This window comes from Rhinoraja longicauda, chromosome 1 (genome assembly GCF_053455715.1).
Source record: "Rhinoraja longicauda isolate Sanriku21f chromosome 1, sRhiLon1.1, whole genome shotgun sequence".
NCBI classification, from domain to species: Eukaryota; Metazoa; Chordata; class Chondrichthyes; order Rajiformes; family Arhynchobatidae; genus Rhinoraja; species Rhinoraja longicauda.
Window position 1 is genome coordinate 115728065 of NC_135953.1, and position 21279 is coordinate 115749343.

General features: G+C 39.6%; 1 protein-coding gene across 1 annotated transcript in view; it reads right to left on the reverse strand.

Moving 5' to 3' along the window:
* Positions 1 to 21279, reverse strand: part of LOC144600399 (alpha-1,3-mannosyl-glycoprotein 4-beta-N-acetylglucosaminyltransferase B-like) — a 126517-nt gene that overhangs the window by 57855 nt on the left and 47383 nt on the right. The window contains exons 4-6 of the mRNA XM_078411988.1: positions 16649 to 16782; positions 9045 to 9091; positions 6961 to 7074 (exon numbers count right to left, since the gene is read on the reverse strand). Coding sequence (XP_078268114.1) covers positions 6961 to 7074; positions 9045 to 9091; positions 16649 to 16782 — 295 coding nt within the window. The remainder of the gene's footprint in view (positions 1 to 6960; positions 7075 to 9044; positions 9092 to 16648; positions 16783 to 21279) is intronic.

Genomic DNA, 21279 nt, shown 5'->3' on the forward strand with positions numbered 1-21279 from the left:
GATTCAGAATGATACAGATTAGTGTAGAATTGCTTAAATACCTCATTGATTTCTCTAGGTTTATAAGTAATAATGGTTTGATCTGTTCTAATTGAATTTATTGTTCTTAATATTTGTTCTTCTTTCAATTGCCATGCCAATACCTTGTGCGCTCTTTCTCCTAATTCATAATACCTTTGGTTAGTTCGTAATATTAGTTTTTCTGTTCTGTAAGTATGTAAAGTATTATATTGAAATTTTTTATTTGCAAGTTGTATTTTTTTCGTATCTGAAGAAGCTTTCTGTAAGTCTTTTTCTAGTACGGTGATTTCTTTTTCTAATCTTTCAGATTCCTTCCTATAGTCTTTCTTTATCTTAGATGAGTAGCTTATAATTTGGCCTCTCAAATAAGCCTTCATTGCATCCCATACAATAAATTTATCATTAACTGAATTTAAATTTGTTTTCAAAAATAATCCAATTTGTCCTCGAATAAAATCACAAAAGTCTTGCCTTTTCAATAGTAAAGAGTTGAGTCTCCATCTATATACTGACTGTTCTTTATCTGGCACTGTAATTTTCATTAATAATGGTGAATGATCCGATAACAATCTAGCCTTATAATCTCTTTGTATTATTCTACCCCTTGAACTGAAATCAAAAATAGATCTATTCTAGAATATGTATCATGTCTATTGGAATAAAAGGAGTAGTCTCTTTCCCTAGGATGGCTTTTCCTCCAAACATCTATTAAATTTAGATCTTCCATTAAGTTCAAGGTTATCTTCACTGCTCTTGTCCTTGTCATTGTCCTTGATGATCTATCCATTACTGGATCTAAACAAAAATTAAAATCTCCTCCTATCAATATATTTTCATGTGCTTCCGCTAGATTTAAAAAGGTATCCTGCACAAACTTCTCATCAACTGTATTTGGTGCATATATATTCATTAAAGTCCACAATTCTGAGAAAATTTGACAATGTACCATTATAAATCTACCTACTGGGTCACTTACAATATTTTCTATCTTAATTGGCAGCTTTTTCTTAAATAAGATAGCAACCCCTCTTGCTTTTGAATTAAAAGAAGATGCTACCATACTTCCTACCCAATCTCTCTTTAACTTTTGATGTTCTTTTTCCGTTAGATGTGTTTCTTGTAAAAAAGCTATATCCACTTCCAATTTTTTCATCTGTGTTAAAATTCTCTTCCTTTTTATCGGTCCATTCAACCCATTCGCATTATAACTTTAAAAATTTAATGTTTTATCCATTCATTCCATTTTTTTTTTCCTTCCTTACCTTGATACCTCTTCTGATATTTACATTGCGCCGTATTTCAGTGTGCTCCCTTCCATGGTCCAGGTACAAAAACAGAAAAGAAAAAAGAAAGATAGAAAAGTAAGCCCTCCCTCTAATGTTGTTAATAAATAGATTAACAACATTACCCCCCTCTATTATATGAGGTGTGCCCATGATTTATGGTGGAGCATCCATATTCTCCAACCCCCCCGATATATCAAGAACTTCTGAAAATTAACAATCGATAATCCAATTAGTCCCCTCTATAGTATACAGATCTTATTAATAGAATACATTAGGAAGTAGGTTACAACCATTCATTATCTTATCTTGGTTTTATATTCTTAATTCTTGTCAACTTTGAGCAAAGATTCAAATCGGTGTCAAAAATATCAAAATTGTTGAAACTGATAATAGTTAATAATTATTCATTGAGTCTTCTTGAGCTTTTCTCCATGGCAATTCTTCAGCAAAATCTTGTGCTTGGACAAAGTCTTTGAAAAATTTATCTTCTCCAGGGTTGATCGTAATCTTCAAAGTAGCCGGGTGCAGTAAAGTGAACTTATAACCTTTCTTCCATAAAATATTTTTTACATTATTAAATTCTCTTTTTCTGCTCAACAAGGCATTACTGATGTCTGGGTAGAAAATTATTTTAGTACCTTCATGCTCTATTGGTTTCCCTGCTCTTATGTTATTCCCGACTGACTTCAGAACCAATTCTCGATCTTGGTATCTCAGGAATTTAACCAAAACAGATCATGGCTTTTGATTAGCTGAAGATTTCGGTCTTAGAGCCCTGTGTGCTCTTTCTATTTCCATCACACCTTGTTTATGTATTCCCAGACAAGTCACTATCCAATCTTGGAAAAAATTGATTGGGTCTTCCCCCTCCACTCCCTCTGGCAAACCAACAATTTAAACATTTTTTCTCCTGTTATAATTTTCCATGGCGTCAAACTTCTCCACCATCTTTTTGCTTTCAATTGCTGCCGCAATAATACTATCTTCATTTTTTTCCACTGTAGATTTTAACATTTCATATTCCATTTGTATATCATCAACTATCTGTTTGAAAATTCTCCTCCATTTTTTTCAAAGTCTTATGGATTCCCTTGGTGTCCCTCCTAAGTGCTTTCACTTCTTTTTTCATCAATTTGTTATCTCCTTCAATTTTCTTAAGCCTGTTAATAATTTCTTCCAACATCGTTTTAAAGTTAGTCTCTGTATCTTCTTGATTTCCTTCTTCCTCGTATCCACTATCACTGCTAATGAGGTCTCCCATTCCCTCATCCTCACTCGTGTCCGAGGCTTCAGACACGACTTCAGCAACCTCTCGGCGAACAGTGCGCCCTCTTGTTAGCTCGCGAAGACCCCATTGTCTTTCGCCCCCAGTCGAAGAGCGATTCCTGGGAGTAGTAGACTCCAGCTTCGCACCGGAGCCCTCCCCAGACAATCCGCCTGCTGAGGGCTCACAAAATCTAGGCCCCTGCTCCATCTGGCCTGTAGGCCTATCTTCGATTTTTTTCCTTGATTCCTTTGCTGGATTTCTTTGCTTCTGTGGCAGTTGTATTCCTCTTTTTTCTTACTTGCAAGGCATCAGTACGTTCTGTATACTTTTAGATTTAATTTAAAGTACTTGATTTCCTGTAGTACGTCTTTTTTTGGCAGAATAGGGCTTTATTTTCGGGAGTGCTGAAAAGTTATGTCTACTCAGCCAAGCATTGGACACGCCCCCTCTCTCTCTCTCTCTCTCTCTCTCTCTCTCTCTCTCTCTCTCTCTCTCTCTCTCTCTCTCTCTCTCTTTCTTTCTTTCTTTCTTTCTTTCTCTCTTTCTTTCTTTCTTTCTTTCTTTCTTTCTTTCTTTCTTTCTTTCTTTCTTTCTTTCTTTCTTTCTTTCTTTCTTTCTTTCTTTCTTTCTTTCTTTCTTTCTTTCTTTCTTTCTTTCTTTCTTTCTTTCTGTCTTTCTCTCTCTTTCTCTCTCTCTCTCTCTCTCTCTCTCTCTCTCTCTCTCTCTTTCTTTCTTTCTTTCTCTCTTTCCTCTTTTTTCTAACGGGGGTGGTGGGGAGGGGGGTTGTGGGTGGGGAGATAATACAGAACAATACATGTATAATCGAATTTATAACGTAGGTATCATTGGGTACTATGAGTTGTAACATGTATGTGCTTTGTTAAAATTTAAATAAAATTTAAAAAAAATAATTAAAAAAAATAATACCGGTGCCAAAGAAGAGTAAGGTGACGTGCCTCAACGACTATCGACCAGTGGCACTAACGTCCGTGGTGATGAAGTGCTTTGAAGGTTGATTATGGTGCTTATCAACTCCTACGTCAACAAGAACCTCGAGCCACTACAGTTTGCCTACCGTTACAACAGGTCAACGGAGGATGCGATCTCCCTGGCTCTCCACTCTGCTCTGGACCACTTGGACAATAAAAACACTTACGTCAGGCTGTTGTTTATAGACTACAGCTCGGCCTCCAATACCATCATCCGTTCCAAGCTGGTTACCAAGCTCATGGAACTGGGTCTGCACATCCCACTGCAATTGGACAGGCCACAGTCTGTTCGAATTGGCAGAAACACTTCTTCCTCATTAACAATCAGTACAGAAGCACCTCAAGGCTGCGTGTCGCCCAGCGATCCCTGTATATTAACACTATCCTACACCCACTAGGGACAATTTTTTACATTTACCCAGCCAATTAACCTACATACCTGTACGTCTTTGGATTTATCGGAGTCGCTGCCTCAAAAAGGCAGCCAGCAGCATCAGAGACCCACACCACCCTGGCCACACACTCACTTCACTCCTGTAATTGGAAAGCAGGTACAGGAGCCTGAAAAATGTAACGTCCAGGTTCAGGAACAGGTTCTTCCCTATAGCCATCAGGCTATTAAACTCTACAACCTCAAATAAGCTCTGAACTACAATAGACTATTATTGTTATTGTTGCACTACTATTGTTTGTTTATTGTGTGCACATATGTGTGCGTGTGTGTGTGTATGCACACACACGTGTTATATATGTGTATATGTATAGTATCACAAAATGCTGGAGTTATGTGTGTATATATATATATATATATATATATATATATGTGTGTGTGTGTGTGTGTGTATATATGTGTGTAGTTGTGAGTATGTGTCTCAAGAGTAATTAAATACAGACAATGACCAAATCCCAGCAAATAAAAGTGAAAATGTTTTTCTAACCCTGAAAATTGTATGTACATTCTTTAAAGAATATTCATGGTAATTTTATGAGGATGATGCTGGGACTTGAGGGCCTGAATTATAGGGAGAGGTTGGAGAGGCCAGGACTGTATTCCTTGGAGTGCAGGAGGATGAGAGGTGTATAAAATGAGGGGAATAGATCGGGTAGATGCACTATATAGATAGATAGATTCTTTTACCCAGAGTAGGGGAATCATGAATCAAGACAGTTTAAGGTGAGAGGGGAAAGATTTAATAGGAATCTGAGGGCTAACATTTTCAGAGGATAGTGGATATATGGAATGAGCTGCCAGAGGAGGTAGATGAGGCAGGTACGATAACAACATTTAGAAGACATTTGGGCAGCTACATACATAGAAAAGTCTTAGATGGTTTTGGGCCAAACGAAGGCAGGTGGGACTAGTGGAGATGGGGCACCTTGGTCGGCTAGGACAGGTTGTGCCGAAGGACCTGTTTTCGTGTTGCATGACTCCACGAGTCTATGACTCAATGATCTCAAGTGCTGTATGTTTACATTGCATTAATAAGCATTTTATCTTTAAAAATACCAATTTTCATTGGATGATGAGTAAGTTTACTTTAAATGCAGCAGAGCATGGAGTTCATTCACTCAGTATTTAATTTCAAACACATTTGCAATGATTAGGCCAACAGAGTTTAACAGCGTACAAGGCAAATAACCATGCATTACAATGACTGCAGCAAAACTGCCTTCCAATTTCCTGAAATCTGTTGTGAATTGATAAGTGAGATTTCATATGCTTTTTGTGAGGGATGACACCTTGTTGCTTCAAGTGTCTAAATATTACTTTATTTATTTTAGTTTATAATCAGTTAGGGAACTAACTAAACCACAGCTTTCTAACAGCTGCTTTGCCATGGGTTGATTTATATTGAATTAGTAGCAGTGATTTAATTAACTGTGCCACAGATGTTTCCAGTCATTAACAACAGATATCTTCCTCCCTGAAAATAAAGTAGCTGTCCCTAAAGGTTTCACTTTTGTCTGTAGACGTGCCACGACACATGACTCAGTTCATGCCCGGTCATACCTCATCTCACAAACTCGTCCCAGTTGATCAAAATGAACAGAAGCATCTGATAAGTCACCGCAATAAAGTATTTATTTTGTCGCCGTAGGCCGAGCGCGTGAACCGGACCCAACTCGACTTTGAAAATGGTGCCAAAACCTGCCGACTCGTAAATCCTGTGTCAGTGGACTATTTCTATACACTTTCTAATTAATTGGGGGTTTGTGCTTGGGCATAGTAATAATTTATTGAACTGTATGCAAAAAAAAAAGGATTTCACTGTACCTCAGTACAGTTGTTCCTCAATTTACGATGGGGTTACGGTCCGATAAACCCATCGTAAACAGAAAAGTCGAAATGCATTTAATACACCTGATCACGTGGCTGGAAGCGAGCTGTGGCTTGCTGCCGTTGCCCAGCGTTTGCACCATCGTAAAGTCGAAATTTCGTTAGTCGGGGAGCATCTGTACATGTGACAATAAAGAACCATTGAGCTATTGTTTTGTTCGTGGAATCATTTTCTCTTTCCTCTCCTGAAGATATTCTTGTGGCTGATGTTGATCCAGAGTTCCACATGTACCTAGAAGTTGTCAGCAATCTCTCCCAGGTAGTCGCCATCTTAAGCCCAATTCCGTCCTCACTCATTCCCGTCCATTAAGTTTTTAAGGAGGGATCATATGCAACAGTGCTTGGGGTAACATTGAACTCTTCCAGTAAACATCTACCGGACACACTGCTCAAATTAAATTCAGTAACGGTTTCATCTGCAGTTTCAAGGGTTTGCAGTCATTGTAATTGCACTGCCTATAAACTCTCTGCAGTCAAAGATATAGCCATAAGCTTTTTGTGAGACATTTTTGGGGTTAGGAAGAAGTCTCTTTGGTTGGTATCTTGCTTTTCTACTATTAGGAAGAGTTGATGTTCAAGAGTCCGTGCCATTGAATATGTATTTTTTCAAATCCACCTCCAATGACACTCAGTGCCCCATCATTCATGCTAACATCTGTAATCCTCCACATGTTTCTGCTGCTCCTCTGCTGCAATGTCACATCAGTGTCAAATCCAGAGGACACAATGTATCACAATCAGGCTCTAAACGTCATCTGTCCTGTCCATGCTTTCCATGGATGCTGCCTGACCTGCTGAGCTACTCCAGAGCTACTCCAGATTCCACCATCTAAAGTTCCTAGTTTATCCATTTATATGCTATGCAACTGGATTTTATAAAGGCCACTCTGTATAAACTCCATTTTGAACAAAACTCTGTCACAAACTCTATTAATAAAGTTTGGAAAGTGTCAGAAATGCTTCCTGATGCTTACTAACATTGAGCCCAGTTAGCTGTAAAATTACTTTTAATTAGAAAAATAATTTGGAAGACCATCTTTATATTCATGAATTACTTACTTTACTCTGGATTGTGAATCTCCAAAGGTTTCCTTCAGTTTCGAGAGGTCTGGATAAAAATTTGCTGAAGGTGAGATGATCTCCAAAAGTCCTGATTGTATTTCTTTCGGGTACCTTTTTGCAACATATCAATGAAACCAGAGTTACCAATTTTCAGAAGACACATGCCAAAGACAAGCAGACATTTATTCTGCCATGCGAACAACTTTAAAAAAGTGGCAGATCTACTGCTGTCCTTGAGATAGTTGGTCGGGATCATGCCGTTGTTCTAGCATGGTCCCAAGTGCACTTCCCAAGGCCCAGCACAGCATGGTGCAGTTCAGGGTCACACCAGCGCCACTCCCGTCCCAGAACCACTCCTGGCTCTGGCCCTGGGCCACTCCTGGCCTGGGGTCTCTCCCAGCCTAGGGCCACACCCATCCCAAGACCACTCCCAGCCCAGGCCCTCTCCTGGACCAGCAAGCTACTTCTGGCCCAGTCTACTCGCGGCCCAGTGTACCTCCAGCCTGGGGTCTCTCCCAGCAAAGGGCCCAGCTCCATCCATCCCAGTAACACTCCGGGCCCAGCGGCACTCCGGGCCCAGGGTCACTCCGAATCCAGGGCCTCTTCCCACTCAAGAGTTGCACTGATGCAATGGCTTTGACAGCCACTGAGACCCTGGCACCGGATTCAGTAATGGCTACAGCTATCACTGAAATTGAACACCTACAAATGTCTTTGAGCCTTGAATTATTAAAAATACACTGATTGAAAATTGACCACATATGTAAAATGAATGACCTACAATTAAAATAACCGAATAAAACAGGCTTCCATTTTCCTGACAGTTCTGATTTCTCTTTGATTTCAGTGAGACTGCCACACTGGCACCAGACTTAACCCAGCGAGGACTCAGTTTGCAGATTTTCCGTGACCTAAAGAGTCCGTGCAAGTTTGTGATGTACTGTTGGCTTCTATTGGGAGTCCATTTATGGAGTCCTAGGGATTAAATCGCATGAGCAACATAGCGTGGGATACCATGGCTGGCATAAGCCCAAGTTAGCGCTGGAACTTGGGACATTTGTGGAGAATTGCAAATCTATGTGGAAAATCTGCCCCACTGATTTTTTTTGTTGTAAGTTCTTAAAAGCTGAAATTGCAGTTATGATAATGATCAGCACATTACCTTGCAGCTAATTTGACACTATCAATAATTAGTTTCGTTAAAAAAGGTTAACGTTATCACTGCAACAAGAATTGCTTCAACAGTCGCACTAACAAGTTTACAACATCCCATGGAGCAATTTCAATTCATTTGTATCACACAAAGTTTGCTGTACCTTACAATATTTTAAAAGAGTAAATTATTTTAAACAGAAATATTATGGTCCATGAGAACCAGACTAAGGAAATGAACTATGAATAAATGGAATAATAAGATAGTTTATATGAATTAGGATGCAAAATTAAAAAGTGCACTTAAAACATACACTGAAAAATAGAATGTAATTTAAATTAAATTTCATTATTCAGTGTATGTTTATAGCACCAACATTTAGTGTGGGGTTAACTCCATAATGTAACAGAGAAAGGAATCTGAAATGTCTGCATTAAGTTTATTTCCAAAATGAAGTTGTGGCACACAAGGCTCCTTCCTGACTGTTGTGCAACAATTTTTAAAATAATAATTAATTGTCAAAATGAGCAGAATTTCTGATTTTCTCACTAAACATCATTACCAGCAATGTCCCATCCTTGATTTCCATTTACCAAAAGCCCATGCCTATAACATCTTACCAGCAGCACCCTGATGTAATCTGTCTAATCTTTAAAACCGTTTTCCTACTTTCTTGGCCTCCCAGAGGCACACCTTTTGCTCTGGTAAGGAAGACGAGTGAATTATATGCTTTCAAGGTCTCCACTAAGATTACTGTCGAGTTGTTGTTCGGAGGTGAATGGAATCTTTCTTTCCTCCTGACCTTTGGTCAGCACTTCCTCACCTACCTTAGTGAGATTAGAGCTCATTAAGATATTAAGACATTTCTTGTGAAACGATAAAAATTGGTGTTATCAACCTACGTGTTATCAACCTACATAATACCTACGTGTCTTGTAACTTTTCTGCCAGTTCATTTACATACGTTTCTTCCACCTGTGCAATAAAACAGAGAATGTAGATTTAACACGAGGTGTTTCACAACATGTTTATTAATTTTAATTTTGATGACTATCAGAAGGCATTTTATACTTTGGACGTGCAGTCACCCGCTGGGTCAAGTACAGAGCAGTAAATGCAAGACAAAATCTCATTATACAGAGCTCAGAATATCATGCAGCTTTATGATTTGGTTGTTTTGTTTTTATTGTTTTGATGTGTTTATGCTTTATTCTTAATTGTTAACTGTATGTTTGTGTCGTCATTTGTGAGCGGAGCACCAAAGCACATTCCTTGTATATGCACATACTTGGCCAATAAACTTATTCATTCATTCATTCATTCATTCATTCATTCATTCATTCATTCATTCATTCATTCATTCATGGTCCATGTTTCAGATGAGTGGCATAATTCATACTGAATTAAACCTGCAGAGTAAAGTTTTCTTTCCAATCCCAAACAATTTAATCTAATTCCTGACTTTAAAATAGTGCTCTCCTCTGCACCATTGTTCACTTATAATGGCACTTTCGCACCAGTGGGGCACAGTCAGAACTTGTTGAGCTGACTTTAAACAGGACTAGTAGAGACATCAATCTAAATGCTAATAGATGCCAGGTCTCAAGGCTAAAAGGACAGGAGCCAAACCGAATAAGAAAATTGACAATTCAGATAGGTCAGCATGACAAATGTTCTGGTTAGACACACATTAAAAGCTCAAAGTACTGGAGAGATTCTAGTTACTGTGACAAGTCGCATGCTGTAGCCTAAAATATGATCCAAGAATTCTGTTTGCTGCAATCATACCATGTTCAGTCAAAGATGATTAACCGTGCACTTCACTTGCCATGAATGGAAAGATAATCCCAAGCAGTATCATAGTTACATAAGGAGGAATAACTATGGATGGATTTTGTTTCTTGCCTCATGATTTAAAGGCCTCACACGATATAGAATTAATCTGATTTTCGTTTCTTGTTTTGGGAGAATGAAACTGAAGTGAACTTAATAACAGCAGGCAAGACAGCTTTGTCAGATTCCCACCAAATCAGTGAAGACCAATAAAATCTATCCAGGTGTAGTAAACATTGCTGATGTAGTGCACACAGTTCTGATGTGCAAGATGGTTGAAAATTCGTCATGTATTATACATTTTTAAAATTTTCACCGTATTCTCATTTAGGAGCCTGAAATTGTGCAACATATAATTAGATTGCTTGGCGCATCATGTCTGTATCATTTATTGACAGCTTTTCAATTAATCACATTCCCTGCTCTTTCTTCATTATCACTCTTTGTCCAAAGTATTTATCCAACTTTCTTCTGAAAATTACAACTGAATCTGCTGCTACTATCCATTCCAATGCATTCCAAGTCGTAAAAAGGTCAGGTAAAATAATTCCCCACCAATTTCTTCTGTTTCTTTTGTTAAATTAATGCCCTCTTGTTATTGACCTATGCTCCTTCACCTCCAATCTACCACCCAACCCCTCCAATTATCATGAGACTATTTATCCTTGTTAATTAAAAGCTCTCATAATTGGAATAGTTCTGTTAAATCTCCCCATAACTTTCTCTTTTCTCTCGATTTTCTTCAACCCTGATACCATTCTGGTAAATCTCTGAATAATAATAATAATAATAATAATAATAATAATAATAATAATAATAATAATAATAATAATAATAATAATAATAATAATAATAATAATAATAATAATAATACATTTCATTTGTATAGCGCTTTTCTGGAAACTCAAAGACGCTTGAATGTGTCCTTAGCCTTTTTGCTCGTGGTGAAATGTAATGCCCAGTGTTAGTCATGATTCAATTGTGCATCTTGTTTGTAACCTTGGGTCAGTAACAGCTAGCCAAGAGAGTCAAGAGTGCATTATTGTCATATGTACTGAAACAGAACAATGAAATTCTTACTTGCAGCATGTTCCTGAACATGGATGTTAGAATTATCAGACTCCTATACCTTCTTCCCATTGGCAGGAGTGAAATGAGAACATGACCAGGATAGTGTGGATCCTTGATGGTGATGGTCACCTTTTTGAGACAGCGCCTTCTATGGATCGCTTCGATGGTGGGGAGGTTAATACCTGTGATGGACTGGGCAGCGTTCACCATTTTTTTGTAATCTCCTTTGTTCCTGGGCATTTGAGTTGCCCAACAAGGTCATGATATAACCAGTCAATATGCTCTCTACTCTACACCAGTAGAAGTTCAAGAAAATATTCGTTGGCATACAGAATCTCCTCAATCTTCCAAGGATGTAAAGGCGTTGACGGCTTTCTTTATGATTGCATCAATGTGCTGGATATCGGAACGATCTTTAGAGATAATAAAGAGATTTATTATCTCTAAAGGTAGGTTAAGTATATGTGGAATACCAAGAAATAACTGCTTCCACAAACCTGTTGACTTTGATCATCTTTTAAATAAACCAATACTATCATGATTTTTTTTTCTCTCTGAAGCTGTTATAGATGTTTGGCTGTGCCTTGTTATTAGTCTAGAATGTGAATAAAGATGAACATGGTGAATTAAGGAGTTTCTGTCCAATGCCACACCAAAGGCATTAGATCTGGGTTTTTTTTCTCTCTTTGACTATTGATTAATGTAAGTCATACTCCCCCCCTCACCTGCAACTCAGTGTAGTAATAAATATTTAGATTTAGAAAATAACAGAGCTACACACTTGCATGGTCCTTTCAAGATCCTTCTCAGCTAGAGTTTTGTATGAATGCGCAAAATCAAGTTCCTGGGTGTGTACAACTATGATGACCCCAGCACATTGATGCAATCACAAGGAAAGCTCATGAATGCCTTTACTTCCTCAAACATTTCGAGATGGTTCATAAATTCATCAGTCATAGGAGCAGAAGTAGGCTTTTTAGCCCATCGAGTCTAGTCCACCATTCAATCATGGCTGATCTATCTTTCCCTCAACCCCATTCTCCTGACTTGTCCCCATAATTCTTGACACCCTTACTAATTAAGAATCTATCAATCTCTGTCTTAAAAATATCCATTGACTTGAGCTCCACAGCCGTCTGTGACAATGAATTCCACAGATTCACCACCCTCTGACTAAAGAAATACCTCCACATCTCCTTTCTAAAGGTGCATCCTTTTAATCCGAGGCTAAGCCCTCTGGTCATAGACTCTCCCGCCAGTGGAAACATCCTCTCCGCATTTAGCATATTGCAGAATACACAATTGAAAGTATAGCTGTACAGTGGAAAGCATACTAACTGGTTGCATCACACTAACGAGTAACCAAGAATGAAGGAGGCTGCATGAAGTGTGCTCAGTCTATCAAGTGCATTGACCTCCCCACCTTTAAAGGGACCTCCAGGAAGGATTGTCTCATGAAGGCAGCTAAAATTAAAGACCCACATTACCCTGGCTCTTACCTGGTCCCCCAGAAAGAAGATGAAGGAATCTGTAAACCATTGCATCCAGGTTCAAGAATAGCTTCTTCCCTTCAACTAGCAGTGCATGAACCATCCTGCAATATCCTAACATAACACTATCTCTGCACTGAACTACTATGGACATTGCATGAGGTTGCACCACGTGCTACAGTTTGCAGTATTACAGTCTTCTTAACTAGTATAAATGATAATTTATTGCTTTATTGTTTATTTTGTATTTATTTGTTGTGTTGTTCCCTGTAAAGCTGCAGGAAGTAAGAATGTCATTGTTCTGTTCCAGATGCATATGAAAATTAAATACTCTTGATCCTTGACTCTCATGAAGTCCACAACGTTTTGTTGAAATGAGAGTGTGCGGTACTGGAATCGTGGTGGCTACATGTTTATTTTCTGGGACCTTAAATTTCCTCACACTGTGTGTTTTTGAAATTTTAAACGTCTGCTGTCATTGGAGTCAATCTAATTGATTTGCAAGCCCTTCACTATAGCTGGGAACCTGCTGCTATCACTTTCACTTGGATAAAACTGTTTAATAATGGTCCCGTTCTCACCTAGCAAACAACTAATAATGGCCTGTTTCCTTTCTCATTGTTACTTTTTTGTATATCTTTCATTCATTTGTTCTATATCTCTCTACATCATAGTCTATATCTCTAGTTTCCCTTTCCCCAGTCTAGTCTGAAGAAGGGTCTCGACCCAAAACATCACCCATTCCTTCTCTCCAGAGATGCTGCCTGTCCTGCTGAGTTACTCCAACATTTTGTGTCTATCTTCTGTTTAATAACATAATCAGCTGCCAAACAAAGTTTTATTTTGCCAAAGTACGATTAGGGTTGTGCAGGTCAGTGGTCTCCCTGCTACCATCAGATAGGCAGTACAGAAGCCTGAAGCCCCACAACATCAGGTTCAGAAAGAGCTTCTATCCTACACCTATAACATTCTTCAATCAACCAGCACAACCTTAACCTTTAAGAATAGGGGGTAGGCCATTTAGGACTGAGATGAGGAAAAATTTCTTCACCCAGAGAGTTGTCAATCTGTGGAATTCTCTGCCACAGAAGCAGTGGAGGCCAATTCACTGGATGTTTTCATGAGAGAGATAGATTTAGCTCTTAAGGCGAAAGGAATCAAGGGATATGGGGAAAAAGCAGGATCGGGGTACTGATTTTAGATGATCAGCCATAATCATATTGAATGGTGGTGCTGGCTCAAAGGGCTGAATGGCCTACTCCTGCACCTATGTTTCTATGTTTCTATGTTTTTAATCATATCTTGGCAACACTACACTGGCTCATCGTCACTCCAACAGTGGTGTCTAATTAACTAATATGTTCAATCATAAATTTTAACTGAATGCTTTGACTTTTTAGATGGAAAATGTTAAAATATAGTATGAATGACAAATCATTACTGCTGGAAAATCCCTCAGGAGTTTTTCAAACCATTTAAGTTTCAACATGAGATTATCTGAAACTCAGATCAGAGCCCCCGAACTGTCCATTCTTCGTTCTCTCTTTTTATTTTTGTTCCTGTATCTAATTTCACTTTAATTCACTCTTGTTCCTTGCCCATTATTCCTGTTTCTTTCTCTGCTGCTTTACCTCACGAGTTAAACAGACACACAATTGGTACCATCAATCACTGGTGGCCATTCAACTGTTGCTCTTGTTATCAGAGTTTACTTCGAATAATAACAGGTGAAACTATATTTCAATTTGTAGATTATGGAAGTCTACCTGCTTTGGCTAGGAGGCCCCAAGATTGTAAGAATTTGGTAGGAAAACAAAAACAGAAAATTCTTAACTATGTGTATAAGAAGATACTGCAGGTGCTGGTACAAATCGAAGGTATTTATTCACAAACTGCTGGAGTAACTCAGCAGGTCAGGCAGCATCTCGGGAGAGAAGGAATGGGTGACGTTTCTTCAGACTGAAGAAGGGTCTCGACCCGAAACATCACCCATTCCTTCTCTCCCGAGATGCTGCCTGACCTGCTGAGTTACTCCAGCAGTTTGTGAATAAATACCTTCGATTCTTAACTATGTCTTTAGATTAGTTTATTATTGTCACATGTAACAAGGTACAGTGAAAAGCTTTTTTTGTGCTATCCAGTCAACGAGAAGACTGTACATGATTACAACTACGACATCCACAATGTACGGATACAGGATGAGGGGTATATTATTTAGTGCAAGATAAAGTCTTAATAAAGATAGTTCATAGCTCTCCAATGAGATTGATGGCAAGTCTGGACTGAACTCTAGCTGGTGTGAGGCCAGTTCAGTTGCCTGATAACAACTGGGAAGAAACTGTCCCTGAATCTAGAGGTATGTGTTTTCAATCTTCTGTACCTCTTGCCTGATGGAAGAGGGGAGAAAAGGTATTGACTGGAAAGACACTGGTCCTTGTTTATGCTGATGGCCTTGCCAAAGCAGCGTGAGGTGTAGATTTAAGAGTAGATGTTGGTTTGTGTGATGGTCTGGGTTATGTCCACAACTCTCTGCAATTTCTTGCAGTCTTTCATGGAGCTGTTCCCAAACCAAGCTGTGATACATCCTGATAAAATGCTTTCTACGGCGCATCTGTAGAAATTGGTGAGGATTGATGTGGACATGTTGAACTTCAAAAGCCTTCTAAGGAAGTAGAGGAATTGGAGCGCTTTCTTAGCCATTGCCTCGATGTGGCTGGTCCAGGACATATTGCTGGACCAGCCACTTGAAGCTATGGACCATCTCTACTTCAGTGCCAGGGATCCGGTTCCTGTTTCCAGGTGATTCAGGAATCACTTTAATTCTCCATTCTGGTAGGTTCTAGACAATCAATCCGTATCCAAAGTGATGGAGGAAACCAGAACATAACCCCATTTAATTTTATTGTCAATGCTATCAATGTTAATTCCTCAAGAAATTCAGATTAGTGAAAAGAACACATTGTCCATTATACTCCCACTGGTTTCTATGCCCTTATTTCTACAAAGCTTAGTGAAATTCAAGGAACAACATCTCTAATTCCTACTCGGCACGAACAGGACAATGAATGTACCAATTACATATAAATGACCTACCCAGATTGTATCAGAGCGGGTCAATTGTGATGTGAAGTTAATGTGACATTATCTCAATTTTTCTCGTTTCACAAATGTTGACTGACCTGCTGAATATTTCCAGCATTTTCTGTTTTTAATTTCAAATTTCCAGCAATTATAGTGTTTTGTTTCTTCAGTATTTCATAACTCAAAGTTCAAGCACTATTCTTTGGCCTTGAACAATACTAATTTTATATGCATGGAGATTAATTCTTTCATTTAATAATTATATTATCTGTATATTCCATTTTAAAATTTTGCAGGCTTCAAAATCCTTACAATTGGATAAAATGTAAAGCTTTTCCCTTCCTTGAGAGAGGTTTGCTAGGACTATTTCAATGGGAGCTCAGGTTGTTTGATGGTATCACTATTGGTGAACACCAGAGATCACCCATTGCTAACGCCTGAACTTAGCGACTTGGGGAAATGGACAAATAATGCCACTGAGACTGCTGAATATCTGTAAGCTGCACTTCTTGAGGAAAGTAATGAGCATAATTTCAGACCACTTAGAATCTGAACCATTGTGCCAGACAATGTGGGAATGAGAATAACCACCGCAATGGGAGCTGCACAATGGGAGCCTCTCTTTTTGTGAGGTCTGCGTTTTCAAAACAATGAGGCCATCAAATAATTGAAGAATTACTGCAAGCTCAGAGACCATTTAGAAAATTAGTTTGACCAAAACAAAAAGTATTTCAAATGCACAGCAAATTTTATGGTATCGTGCAAGAGCAAATATTGATCAATTAATGTTTGCGTATTGGAAATGCCTGCTTTGTGTTGAATACCTAATCGATGGAGTAATGAACTATAATTAACAGGCAGTGCCTTCACTCCCATTTTTGAGTTATTCACACAATTAGACTAGTGACAAATGTCAATAGAATAACCTTGAATTCCAAGAACAATATCAAACATCTGGTAGTTCTCATGGATAGATGATAATGTTTCTGACCTCCTTTGAAAATAAAATTTACATTGACATCGTTGAAGTTGCAATAACATTGAAAAGTTAACTAACCTCTGCAATGAGAATAACTATGACACAATCTCTCTTTTCATCAGGAGAGAGCTCATAGATAAGGGAGTTCAACGTGTCCAGAAGGTAATTGTGCGACTCCCTCTTTACTGTAGGTATGCCCATCACCATTGTGACTACAACAAGAGAAATGGAAAGGTGGCAATGAAGTAATAAAGCACAACTATCACTCTATTTGTAAACTCAAAAACGACTGCATGCAAATACAAGATATTTTATGCTGAATTCACAGCATGTAGATCTCTATCTACATTGAACAGAAATAAATGAGATTGGCTTTTACTTCCAACAAAAGTTAATGGCACCTCTACACAAATTTACATGTTATTATGAAGCACCAAATATACAAGGACAGAAATTCAACTGCACTTTAAAACATACTTCACAGCAGACGGTACAGAAGATTGAAAGTGTGCACCACCAGACTGAGGTACGGCTCATTCCACTCTGTTATCAAGCTTTTGAATAGTGTACAACATACTGTACAGCACAGGTCTATGTCTTTTTGTATGAGACCTCCAGTTTAACATACTTCACTGTATGACGAGGAACAGCAGTGAAGGGGACAGTCACTGATGATGGAAACATAAAAGATGGAACCCCTCTGGGGTCCAAAGCTCCATTTGACTCTCAGGTATTTGCCAGAAAGATCAACAGTGAGTTGTGTGCCATTTGATGTCAATGTGCATGTGCATGGCCAATAGCCAAGTTCTACTTGGCCTTCATTAGCACAAGACCAATAATGAAGACGTGGGTGGCACCAGCAATGGCTGCCTCGCCAACAGTCTTTCAGTCCTTTCCTTCTTTTGTGTCTGTTTTGTTTGGTTTAAAAGTATGTTTTTTAGTATTCTTTAGCTTATTTTATGTGGGGGATGGGTGGGGGGGAGGGGTTGTGGGAAACTTTTTCTAATCTCTTACCTTGACGGAGATGCGATTTTTTTCTGTATCGTATCTCCGTCCGCACTGCTGCCTAACATTGTGGAATTAACGGCCTTTGCTGGAGATTGACTTTTGAGAGCTCCACTGCCGTCGCCTGCAGACTTTAGCATCGCAGAGCCCGTGATCCCTTTGCCAGGAATCGACATCGGAGCTCCAACCGTGGGTGCTTGTGGACTTAACATCACGGAACCCGCCGTCTCTGGTCAGAGACCAACTTCGGGAACTCCTAGCCGCGAGAGTTACGACCGCCCCGACACGAGAGTTTCGATCGCCCCGACGTGGGTGTTACGACTGCCGGCTGCGGGAGCTTTGATCGCCCCGACGGATGGTTCAACTGCCCCGACCGCGGGAGAAATAAAGAGGAAGTAGATTGGACTTTTTTGCCTTCCATCATAGTGAGGAATGTGGGGAATCCACTGTGGTGGATGTTTATGTTAACTTTTATGTATTTATGTGTCTTGTTGCTTTTTTTCGTATATCTGTGTGGTAATTCGCATATCACTGTACTTTAATTAGTACATGTGACAATGAAAGACCTTTGAAACCTTTCTTGTTGTTATATTTTGCTATATTTATTGAAGATGATTCCATCTTCATTGCAGCTTGTATGTGGCCCTTGGTGGTGCTAATAATATGAAAATGTGGAAACAATTGGGCAGTCCACAAAAAGGGATGTATGTTTGCCAATGCCATTGAGTCTGATTTTTCAAAACGTGTGAAATTGCCTGACCAAGGAGAGTTAGAGCACTGTCCACATTCTTCCACATTTATTCAGTGGTCTGTACTACAGACAGCACTAAATGGATGATTCCCATCCTACATTGGGTTTACTGAAGTCTCGGCTGTGTGACATCAATGGTTGGACAAAACATGCTAGAGTAACTCACTGGGTCAGGCAGCATCCCTGGAGAACATGGATAGGCGAACATGTTCTCCAGGGACACTGCCTAACTCACTGAGTTACTCCAGCATGTTGTGTCTTTCCTTGGTGAACCAGCAGCTGCAGTTTCTTGTTTCTATACTCTGACAGCGGGTGTCGCGAGCATGATCGTGATGAGTCTTCCAAAGATCGTAGTGGATCGTAGTGGATCTCGGCGCATCGCCGAGAAATCAAACAGTTTGAAATCTCTCGGCGACAGCTGGCTTGTCGTCAGGTATTGTTGCTTATTGCGAGCGCTGTCGCATGCTGTCCCCAGGTTTGATAGGTTCTCTTAAGATACATTTCGAAGCACATAATATTAAAATAAGTAAAGTCATTTCAAAATACCATAAAATTCTTATGTTTAACCAATTTATTTACCGTCAGGACATTTGACAGGTAGATTGGAGGCGACAGTTTGACGGTCAGGTAAGCGTGGGAATTTTCGCGATGTTTTTGGCCTCAGCCATTACATTTAAAGTGAGCTCCAAACCCAGATATGCAACCCAGAAACCAGATATACATCTCCCCTACATTTTCAAAGAATGCCCACACACTTTTCACAAAAATCCACTGAACCACTTTAAAAAAAACTTTTTAATACAGCTATTAGTAAACTGGAAGTAAATCCAGTTTATTCCTTGTTACAGTGAAGCTTGGTTTTTAAGTAACCCATACAAGGTGTTATAGTTCAAAACTCTCAAGTACTTACCGACTTGTCAGTGATTTCAGCGAAAACCAGGACGCTGGAGAAGCATTGACAGCGTGGGAATTTTCGCGATGATTCAGAAGACGCTGTAATCTCGGCCTGACTCGGCATTGTCGTGGTCATTGTCGTCGGGTAAAACAATAGTTTGGCGATCTGCTACGACTTTGACAGTCGCCAAAAAGATCGCCTAAGTGGGACAGGGCCTTTACAGTTGTAAAAAAGGTGCAGATACACAAAATTTGCAAGATATCACAAACTGCTGGAGTAACTCAGCAGGTCAGGCAGCATCTCTGGAGAAAAGGAATGTCACATTCCTTCTCTCCAGAGTTGCTGCCTGGCCTGCTGATTTACTCCAGCATTTTGTGATACCTTCGATTTGTACCAACATCTGCAGTCATTTTCCTAAACAAAATATGCAAGATCTGCAATAAGGTAGGTTGGGAGATTGGAACTACACCCTTAGTTTATGGGAGGTCCATTAAGGAGAGCTGAAAGGCTGAGTCTGTACTAGGGTAAGGTATGAGAAATTAACATAGAGACAGGGAATAAGGATAGACCTGGCTGTAGGGTGCGCACCAAGTGAGTTCTGTTGCAGAGGACATAATTGAGCTATCTGTCAGGCAGGCCACAAACAGAAGCAAAGTGAAATGCTTGGTTCAGTCTATTGTTCCAGAAAACCCATATAGTGTCAAGCCTGCAGTATGAGCTTGGGATCGACTTCACATGTTGTATTTTATGGAACGGAGTCAGTCCTGGATGCAGTGGCCAGATCGGTCATCCAACAGGTGAAGCCAACCATATGCAGCTTCTGTTGGCTATGGTGCAGCTTGGAGAATGACACAAGTTGAACCTGAATCCAGCAGTGGATGTTGAGGTGCAATGATAGTTTAATCAAGAAGGAGCTCAGACTATCCCTCATATGACTGTAGTACTTAATAGGACTGACAAGACTCCTCCCTCGGGAAGTGACGCGTCAGCGGCCACATTAAGATAACTGCATGTCCTCTCCAACTGTTGTGTGTCAGCCAGCCAAGACTGCCCTTGTTCACTCCAAAACCAGGCCTTTAGACCCGGAGCTGTTCAAGGTTGATTCCAAGAGCAATCTCCTCTCCTGATAGTCAGCAGCCTTACATAGTTTTACCTCTATTGGTTGAGAAGAGGAAGGTACAATGTTGGTGAAAGGAATCACTTCCAGTGAGACATTCTAAATAATTTCAGTCTTCTGAGAGGTGAGCATTTTATGTTTTTTCTTTGATCTGCAGCTTCAGTAATTTTGTTGATTGTTCAGGTTTATTACAACTTCACCAGCTCCCATTTATTGCAGCAGTGAAAGATCGGGCAGGTGTTAATGGAACAATGTCTCACAGCTTTATCTGTTCAATATGTTGCAGCTTTGTAAATATGTTTGTTTCCCACCAGTTATAGACCATCTCTGCTGAAGTTTGCTTGTGTAACATTAAATTATTGGAAGTTTCATGCTGTGAATGTACAATTACCTGAAATTGAGCTGAAGCCCCCTCAATTTATTCCATTATGTGGGTCTTCAGAATCAGGAAGCGATAAAACATGGGAACAGAGGGTTCAATCTGCACAGACCATCAAGCACTCAATTACGCTGACCTACATTAATCCCATGTCATTGTCCCTACATTCTCAGTAACTCTCCCCCAGAGTCTACCCCTCATGTATCCATGAGGGGTACATTTACAGTGGCCAATTAAAATACCAACCCATATATTTTTGAGATGTGAGAGGAAATTGCTGCACGACACAGTCACAGGGAACGTGCAAACTCCACACAGGTAGCATTGAAGGGCAGGATTTAATTGTGGCTGGAGCTATGAGGTTCTGTGAGGCTGTGCTTGTGGCCAATGGAAAGCAACCTTTTATCTGAATGAATGAATGAATGAATGAATGAGTTTATTGGCCAAGTATGTGCATATACAAGGAATGTGCCTTGGTGCTCCGCTCTCAGAGTATAGAAACAAGAAACTGCAGCTGCTGGTTCACTAAGGAAAGACACAACATGCTGGAGTAACTCAGCGA